The 9,190-nt window shown below is 58.6% G+C and overlaps 3 protein-coding genes across 3 annotated transcripts; 1 reads left to right on the forward strand and 2 right to left on the reverse strand.

Moving 5' to 3' along the window:
* Positions 1-246: 246 nt before the first annotated feature.
* JDV02_009697 (uncharacterized protein) lies at positions 247-1,733 on the forward strand (the record flags this gene model as incomplete). Its single annotated transcript, XM_047991374.1, has 3 exons — positions 247-792; positions 858-1,446; positions 1,504-1,733. 3 exons carry the CDS (start codon positions 247-249, stop codon positions 1,731-1,733), a joined length of 1,365 nt encoding a protein of 454 aa, XP_047847386.1.
* A 60-nt stretch (positions 1,734-1,793) lies between these two features.
* Positions 1,794-4,195, reverse strand: GIT2 (glycerophosphoinositol permease). Its single transcript, XM_047991375.1, has 5 exons — positions 3,528-4,195; positions 3,111-3,399; positions 2,882-3,016; positions 2,596-2,822; positions 1,794-2,537 (listed from the first exon to the last, which is right to left on the reverse strand). The coding sequence occupies exons 1-5, from the start codon at positions 3,696-3,698 to the stop codon at positions 1,845-1,847; spliced, it is 1,515 nt and encodes a 504-aa protein (XP_047847387.1). The 5' UTR covers positions 3,699-4,195; the 3' UTR covers positions 1,794-1,844.
* A 2,963-nt stretch (positions 4,196-7,158) lies between these two features.
* On the reverse strand, positions 7,159-8,055 carry JDV02_009699 (uncharacterized protein; the record flags this gene model as incomplete). The annotated part of the gene is made up of 2 exons (XM_047991376.1): positions 7,159-7,344; positions 7,531-8,055. 2 exons carry the CDS (start codon positions 8,053-8,055, stop codon positions 7,159-7,161), a joined length of 711 nt encoding a protein of 236 aa, XP_047847388.1.
* Positions 8,056-9,190: the final 1,135 nt, after the last annotated feature.

Below are 9,190 nucleotides of genomic sequence, written 5' to 3' on the forward strand. Positions count from 1 at the left end.
CGCAATCGTCGATCCGCGCTACAAAGCTGACGTGCGTGTTTGGTTCCGGCGCGGACTCAACGCGGTAAAGGCTGTGCAGGCACGCCAACGCGATGTCAAAATCTCTGGGTACCGAACCCATGGACGTTTATATACAGCTAGATCTCGATCTGTTGACAGAAGCGACGTTGTCCTATCACCATGACCAGGCATCAATGAACATTTCTTGACAGTTGCCTCTTCCGTGAGCGGTCATATCAGCGCATCATGGACATGTTGCCCGTAGACGACATGTTGCCCGTAGACAACCCGACACAGCCGTATTGGCTGTCGGAGCCTCACCCGTTAGCTAGATTCCGCTCCTCCGATACCGTCGTCGACGAAACGGACATTGCCATCATCGGCACCGGCATGGCTGGCGTTTCCACCGCGTACCACATCCTCAAGCAGTGCAAATCCGCGACACCCCCGTCAATTACGCTCCTTGACGCACGCGATGCCTGCTCCGGTGCGACTGGCCGCAATGGTGGCCACGTGAAGACGATACTGGCATCGATAAAGAAGTGGTACGAGACACATGGGGCGGATGGCGCCGCGGCAATAGTCGCATGGGTCGCCGCACAATGTCGTGGCTTGAAGAAGGTCGTCGAAGAGGAGAGTCTGGATTGCGAGTTCCTGGTAAGGAGATCATACGATGTTCTCTATGATCCCAATCAGGCGGAAGAGCTCAAGAAATGGCTTCACGACCGTCGCAAAGAAGGAGTCGAGTGGCTCGATGAGCTCCAGTGGTTGGAAGGGCCACACCTGGACAGAGTACGTCTACCACTCCACGTATATACCTTCGGGCTGACTACAACGCTCATGTTGCGGCGCCGCAGATCGTCGGAGCCAAGGGTGCAGTTGCGGCCGTGGGAGGACCAGCCGTGTCACTGTGGCCTTATAAGCTCGTAATGGGTCTGCTTTCTCGAGTTGTGGACAAGGGTGCGAGGCTGTATACCAACACGGCCGTGCACGCCATCCATCGCCAGTCCGACACCGTCGAGCTATCGACGTCTCGCGGTGTCCTGCGCGCGAAGAAGGTCATATACGCAACCAACGGCTACACAGCTGGCCTGCTGCCACAATATCGAGGCGTCATCGTGCCCTTTCTCGGCCAGAACTCGAGACTCGTGCCAAACGAGCTGACACTCCGCCGGTGCCCCAACCTAGCGGCTACTTTAAACCTGCACCACAGGGCCGATTCCGTCGACTACCTCAATCCTCGCCCGGACGGGTCGATTACGCACGGGGGCGGCACGCGCAACTACCGGCGGGATGCGAGCGACCGTAACGCGCGTTGGTTCAACACCGTCGACGACTCCAAGTTGATCTCGAACGCGGTTGCAGCCGACTTTGAAAGAATTGATCGAGAGCGGCTGTACGGCTGGGAGGACAGCCAGGCCAGGGTTGACTCGATCTGGACGGGGGGTGAGTAGGCTGGGAGCATCTGGCGAGAGCAAGGACATGCACTAACGCCACGTACAGTCATGGGCTTAACGCCGGACGGGATTCCGCATGTCGGTCGCGTGCCTGGCTCACAAAACGAGTGGCTGCTGGCAGGCTTCAACGGCGGCGGCATGGTCTTCATCTTCACCATGACCCAGGGGCTCGCAGACATGGTGCTCAACGGCACGCAGCTTGAGCAGACCGCAATCCCTGTGCTGTTTAAGACGACGGAGGAGCGACTCAAGCAGCAGTGCGACGGCGCTCAGTAAGCCTCAGGGATTACGATGGGCTGTACCGAGCGGTGGCCGTCGTTGACTTGCAGGATGCATAAAATATCGTATATTATATTGAGCCAACATCAGACCGCGCCAAACCTAACGCTAGTTCTTGACGGCCATTCCCGGCATCACATCCGTCTCCGTGAACTCAGCCACATTGGAGCCGTCCTTGTGGAGTCCCAGCTGAGCCGTGTCCCAACCCTGAGCCTCGAGATACTCGCGGAAGCGCTTATCCTCGAAGGTGATGGTGTCCTGGCCGATGTTGGGGACAAAGAGGAAGGCGATAATGGCTGACAGCAGCGCCAGGCTCGAGGCGACCCAGAAGGGGTACTGCGCAGACTCGGTCTCGTTGCCGCCCGCCTTCTGAATGTAGGGAAAGACCCAGGTACCGACAAAGGCGCCGATCTTGCCCACCGCGGCGGCGATGCCGTAGTATCGGCCGCGCACGCCCGTCGCACACGTCTTGGCGGCGAGGAGGCCGATGTTGTTGCCGGGCCCCAGTTCGCCGAGCGACATGAAGATGCCGTACACGACGGCGAAGGCAGCGATGTGCGACGAGATCTTGTTGTACACGCCCGCGAGGATGTAACCGACGACGGCCTGCGTGGAGACGCCGAGGATGAGCGTGTACTTGGGGCCGATCCAATCGGACACAAAGGCGCCGATCAGGGTTCCGGGAAGGTAGAAGATGTTGATGACGGTGTTCCAGCCAAAGACGGTGGTGAGCGGCGCGCCGTCGCCGTAGATGCCGCTAAGGATGGACGACGAGTAAATGCCAAAGGCGTAGGAGCTGAACTGCGTGAGGCTGTTAGCATCGCTTCCCAAGGGCAAAGAGGCAAAGGGGCCTACACACGTTGTAGAGGAACCAGATGAGGCTGACGCAGAGCAGCCGAGGCCAGTAGAACTTGAGGACCAGCCAGTAGGGTGTCTGACGGCGCATAGACTCCTTGGCGAACTCCTCGGGCTCCTTGAGGCGCAGGCGCAGGACAAACAGCACGAGGGGGAAAACGACGCCGATGCCGAGAGAAACGCGCCAGATGGTGCTATAGTGCTCGTTCTGAGCCGCGGCGGCGACGACATCTAAGAGAGCGATCCACGTGAGCGACTTTGTTTTTGAGTGGTTGCGACGAGAAACGTACATGGGACAAAAGCGCCGAAAACGAAGCCAAGGTCAATCATGCTGTTGGTGAAGAGGATAAACCACCGGTTGCGGGTGCCCTTTTTCAACTCTCCGCTCGACTCGGCGCAGCCCACACTTCCAGCGGGATACTCGCCTACATTCGCGTCAGCTCTACACATTCAACAAGAATGAACCTCTCGTGCTGTTCAAGGCAATTGAGGCGCGTGAATGAGATGTAGGGTCCGTACCGCCTATGCCGACACCAACAAAGAAGCGCCACGCCGTCAGCATGTTGAACATGCCGACCGCCTCGCCCTTGTAGTAGGAGCCCGTCGCGAGCGCCGTGAAGACGATGAGGATGATAGTGGAGAGCAGCAGCGAGTTGTTGCGCGACCAGTAGTCCGAGGTGAAGCCGAAGATGAGCTGGCCGACGACGGTGCCGGCAAAGGCGATGTCGGCGACATACTTGGCGGCCTGAGAGTTCTTGTAGACGTCGCCGTACTGCAGCTTGAGGACGGTGTTGACGGAGCCGATGACCTAGACGGGCGCCAAATGTCAGTCTGATTTATACAGCGTCCAGAAGAAGCCATTGGCGTCTGAGCGCCGCCGAGGCGATTCGTTCAAGGCCGGACGCAAAGCAAGGGGGGGGAGGGGTTTAAACCAACGTTGTTGATGTATCCATCAGAGAACAGACCAGCACCGCAGGCGAACACGGGCATGGCGGCCTCCATGAAGGTCTTGTGCTGGACCACCGTCTCGAGATCCGCGACGGCGGCATCGTGGGCCTCGCCCTCGCGGCGGTCCTCGGCCTCCTTGTCGCGGCCAAAGCTGAACATGGCGGCGACTGCTTCTATGAAGACGGGAGGTCTGTCCGGTCGGTCCTTTGAAAGGCAGGGGGGAGTATTCGTGTTCCCGCGCCTTCGAATGCGACAGGGTCCGGTGCGGCTGGCGGTATAAGTATGCTGTTGGTATTGATGTGGTCGTCGGGCTCGGCGGCGGCGGCGGCGGCGGTCTCACGAGACACGGGGCAGCAGCAGCAGCAGCAGCAGCACGCAACAGCACGCAACAGCACGCAACAGCACACACGTCACTCCCAGAGGTTGTCGTCGAGGAAGCGATCAGGGAAGGTGATAAAAAAAAAACCACCAGGAGGGCACGAGTCGCTGGGGGGGGAGGGAAAGGCCCCAAAAACTCTAATCCCCTTTGTTTTTCCTTCGGCACTGCACTAGCACTGCACTGCACTGCACGAAGAAAACCACAAGACCAAGCCGGGCTTCTTATACGGCTACGGGCGGGCAAAAACAGAAAAATTCGAGAACCTCGAGAAGGAAAAGGGAGGGAAAGCGAACCACCCATCCGAACCGTGGCCCATGGGGAGAGCCGGTCACTCTTATACTGCGGGTACCACCGCCCCGTGGGACCTGAGGGGCGGTAGCGAAGATCCGCACCGAAACGAGACGACGGCTTGTCAACTGTGCAGTCGACTGGGGCCAAGAGGATGGAAGGCCATGTGTGCAGCGGCGTCCAGCAGCAGCGCCCACGCCCCCACCAGATTGAAGGTCCCCCCCTCCCCTCCTTGGCCATCGGGACACCACGCGCACCAAGCAATGTCGTAGCATGTATATTGTATCAGCGGCAGCAGCAGCATCGGTTGACCACGCACGTCGAGGCGAAACATGCCTGCTATTCGACGGGCCACATCAGGGCTGCAGGCTGCTGCTGTTGCTGTTGACTGGATCGCCCACCCCTCCCCTCCCCTCTCCATGAACTGCAGGGACCAGCCCCCGGTCAAGCGACTGGCCAAAAGTTGTACCAAGTAGAAATGTCTGGTGTAAGTTGGCGGGATGTCCGTGAAATGGGGAGAAAGGCCATCTGGTGCACCTTGCGCCCGCGCGCTCGTGCTCCGCCCGCAGCGGGTGGTCCCTGTTCTTCAGGCCGGGAGCGAGGACTGTGCATAGGGCGTCCTGTATTGTTTTTTCTTTCCTTCCAGTACTCTTTCGAGTAGACGTAGATGGAAGGGAAGCCCTTCTCTACTAGTTACTTTGTCCACTCCTCTGTATGTCTCGGCTCTCGCGCTGGCTGGGGCAGCGGAACCACTGAATCGCACTTGGGGGAGAGGAGGCCCAGTCCGCACGAAGAGAATTTAACCCTACGTTACCCGAGCTGCTTCGGTCTGTGCCCCAGGTGAGGGGCCCGGCCAGAGGGCCACCGTCGCCTCTCTCTCTCTTGCTGAAGCCCGAGTGTCCACACCGCACTGTCAGGCGGATGACGTAGGAGGGATACAGGGCACGCCAGAAGACGCGCGACAGAGAAACAGACCCAGAAACAGGCACCTGGCACTGCAAGAGTGGGGGTGCGGCGAGCTCTGTCCGCATAAAGGCATTGGACCGGGGAGGGGAGCAGGGGCATGGGGTGGTGGAAAGCCATGACGACGGCGTTGGATGCATGCCGTGCCATGCGTCGACTTCGTCTCCCCAGCTCTCGCAGCGTTCGTTCGCCCGGCACATGACACGGCCCAACGAGAGAAACTGAAGTGCTCTTCGGGCCCGTGCTCGCCAGCCTTGTCTTCCCGATTGTGCAAAACAGCCGATGGGGCGCCGCACGCACGGGTTGTCAGAAGGCACGACCAACAACAGCCCTATTGTACCAACTACGTACAACAACGAAGGCAATGGCGACCTACGGCGACGGCGACGGCGGCCCCGGCGCCAATGCAACACTGCACTGCTGTTGGCGCAGGCCGTGAGTGAGTACCAAGTGACCCTTGCTTGTCTCTCTGCAGTGCGGACGACGCGCCAGGGCGACCCACGCCTCGTCGCATGAAGGAAGAAACAACCTGACAAGAAAGAAGGGCGATCGACTTTTTCCGGCTCTTTGCTCCATTGCTTCTCACACACGCGCGGGGCACCGTTCATGTTTGATGCATCATGTCCGGTCGCAGCTGGCTGGCTGGCTGGACGAACCAGTCCCCGTGGGCGCCCGCAGCACGTGTCTGGAGCCCAGATCAGAGAGCAACAAAAAAGAAAGTTGGAACTACTAGAAACGGGAGAAAATGGCACGGTCATACGTGGTAAGGCGGGACGGGTGGTGGAGTTTTTTTGCGTTGCAACCATTCATTCTCCACGACGCAAATCTTGCTTGCAGGTGGGCTGGACTTTTTTTTCGTACATGCATACTTCGTACGTAGGATGCATTGTTGACGAAGTCTGGTGCAAAGTAAGTTACTGCTCGACTCGGCTCTGTTTCAGTCAGCGTCTTTTGTGTGTGTGTCTTTCTTATCTCACTTTTATACAAAGTACGAAGTACACACTCTCTTTTTCTTCACGCAGATGCCACTTCCGGAGCGCGTGTCCAAGTCCACAAAAACGCCCAAGGGGATGGGAGTGCCGCCACAATTTCTCGGCCCGGATGCGCCGCGCCAGGGGCTGGCCTGGGCGATCTTCCGTTAACCCCCCCCCCCTTTGTTTTTCACTCTCTCCCTCTCGCCTGGCCACTGCAAACTATACCGCTGCTGCGGTTGCTGCTGCTGCACGTGGACACGTGAACCCATGACACACTCGTGCCTTGGACGACGATGGCATCAAAAGCCGCGGGCGCCAGGCGTTGTTAGCCTCCTCATCCACTCACACCATGTTGAAGAGAGATCCAGCACCGCAGTGTCATTCATTTACATACAACGGCGCACGTCAAAGCTGCCCACGTGCTCATTTTCCTCTTTCATTTCTTTTTCCCGTCTGCAGACAGACCAGTGGCTGCTACTAGTACTGCAGTCTTGTTCCCGGCTCTCGCCCGCTGCCCGCGCCGCCAAGGTCAAGCCACCACCATGATTTCCCCCCTCTTTCCCCCTTCCCCCTGCACCAGTCATCATCAGTCGTTTTTTTTTTCTCTCCTCACCCCTGGCCTGAGAATATTTGCGCGCCGCTACTGGCGCCAAGAGAAGGCGCCGGCGGCGGGGCAGGCGCCCTGTCTGCGCGTGGCGTCTTTGGCTCCACCGAGTGACCGGACCCTCGCCTGCTAGCCGCTGCTTGCTGCGGCAGCAGTTCGTATTCACATGCCAGGTTTCACTCTATGGACTTTCGTTCTTGCATCGTATAGTGGAAATGATGTTGGAATATGTAGTGGACATGGTTTTGTAGGTACTGTAGTAATGCGGAAATAGTTGCTCCTTTGTCCCACTCGTGTCTGCTTCCACTTTGAGCAGAAGAACTCCAGCTTGGAACAGGAACATGAATGGAAACCCTCATTCCACTAATCCACCACCAGAGAAAAGAAGGGAAGAAGAAGCATCACGCGTGCTCACATTCTTAAAATCGACGTCGCCCTCAGCAATTCTCGTTTCGATAAATGACGTTCCAGTTCGTCGGGTGAAAGACCTGCCCCCCCCATCATCCAGGCCGGATACATCATCGAGCACTTTCCGTGAATCGCGACGAGGCCGTCCCTGACCGAGCCCCACTCCTTCAACGTCTTGGGCGCCGGGGTCTGCATGCAGGTTCCATGGTCAGCAAAAGAAAGACAGAGAGAGAGTGTGTGTGTGTGCGTTGTGTGTACAAAGTATTCATGTCCTTCTTCCACTTTCGTACTTTGCTCCCCCGACACTCAAGGCACAAAACAATAGAGAGAGAGAAAAGACATAAAGCAAAAAGGGGAAGGAACAAGAACACTCACGTCGTTGCAAACGTAGACGGCGCCGTTGTAGCTGCAGCTCACCCGCCCGCACACCCTCGGCCCGGCAGACAGCGTGGGCGCGCCCTTGAGCCCCGCGAGGTACCCGAGGGCCTCCCAGTACGACGTGGACGACGCGCGCCCAAACGGCCCGTACGGCTCCTTCTTGTCCGAGCAGATGAAGTTGGAGGTGCTGAAGTCGGTGCGCCGCTCGAGATGCCGCCGTCCCGCGCCGTCGCCGTCGCCATCCCCGGAGTCGTACTCGGAGCCGGCAAAGTCATCGTCGTAGGCCGGATTCATCTCCACCAGCCGACGGTACACCTCCTGCGCCGTCCCCTCGAGCCGCAGCGTCTCCCCGCGGGGCGTCGCCTTGACGTCCCACGTCACGGGCACGACGGTGAAGTTATCCCACGCCGACGCCGCCGCTGGCAGGTCGGGACTGCTGCCTCCACCTCGCGACACGATGTCTCGGGGCGCTGCCATGGCTGCGGCCGCGAGATGCCACACAACGGCCAGTTTGACCTGCATGGTGAGAAAAGGTTATATATGTGAGCTGGCGATGTTTTCGATGTTGTTCTAGTGCTGCCAGGCACTTGATTTGTTTCGAAATGCTTGAAGCTATACCGACCAACATCACATTGCGGAGCAACACCGCCCTTTCGGGCATATATACGTCTGAGCTCGTCTTAGGCATTTCCGTTCGACCAAGAAATCTCCTTACCTACCTTGCGCCGCTTAGTGGCATCAGAGGCTCAAAGCTCCAAGTTGTGTCGCTTGCACCCGGGCTGTTCTGTTCAACCCGTCTTTGTTCAACCAGGAGCATGGACCGACGCAGGGTTCTGTTTCTTTGTGGCGGCGCAGCTTTCAATGTTTGCCCTGTAGTCGGACGCTCGAGTCGACCAATAGCGTTCCCAGTGCGTGCGAGCTCTACTAGCGATCTTCGTTTCACCGAATTTCTTAGACAAAGTGGCCGAAACATCAAGGCTGCTTTCAACCATCACTCAGCGATTCACGGACATTGTTTACATGTGCCGGCGGTAGGGACCTTTCTACGTACTCCGGTCATACCGCCGGCATTCACTACCGCCACAGAGCGCAGAAGACTCTTTCTTGGAAAGCCGGAGAGTGCCTGAAAGAAAGGATCGGCACGTGGGGGGGGGAGACTTAGCAACATTGAATTGATAGAGTCTTGCCGCCCGTCTGACTCGCGGGCTCTTCAACTCGCTCGCGGCCATCCACTCCCGCTTTGCCAGAAAACACCACCAGCAGGTGTCCTGACTGGAGAACTGCATGGACCATGGACCCTGGAACAGAAGTGTGGGTGGATCGGGGTGTCCGACACACCAAGCCCAACCCGTCCTTAGTCGACCATCAACCGCGCTGTAGCGCAGCCGACCGACCGACCGACCCCATCATCCCTTGATTCGTGGACTCAGTGGCCTGCCTTTCCACCCCTGGCGGATAGCGCCCCTCGATCCGGCAGCAAGCCAGCAAGCAAGCAACGTGGACGGGCGGGTGCGAAAGACGCCACGGGAGCTTTCCTTTCTAGCAGTCCCGTCGTTGTTGCTGTTGGCCGCCACAGCGCGCTCCGCCCTGCACGACCTCGGCAGAAGGGCCATGCCTGGCGCGCCCACCCAACAGCCACAGGCCAGCTAGGCATCCG

This window comes from Purpureocillium takamizusanense, chromosome 10 (genome assembly GCF_022605165.1).
Source record: "Purpureocillium takamizusanense chromosome 10, complete sequence".
NCBI lineage: Eukaryota > Fungi > Ascomycota > Sordariomycetes > Hypocreales > Ophiocordycipitaceae > Purpureocillium > Purpureocillium takamizusanense.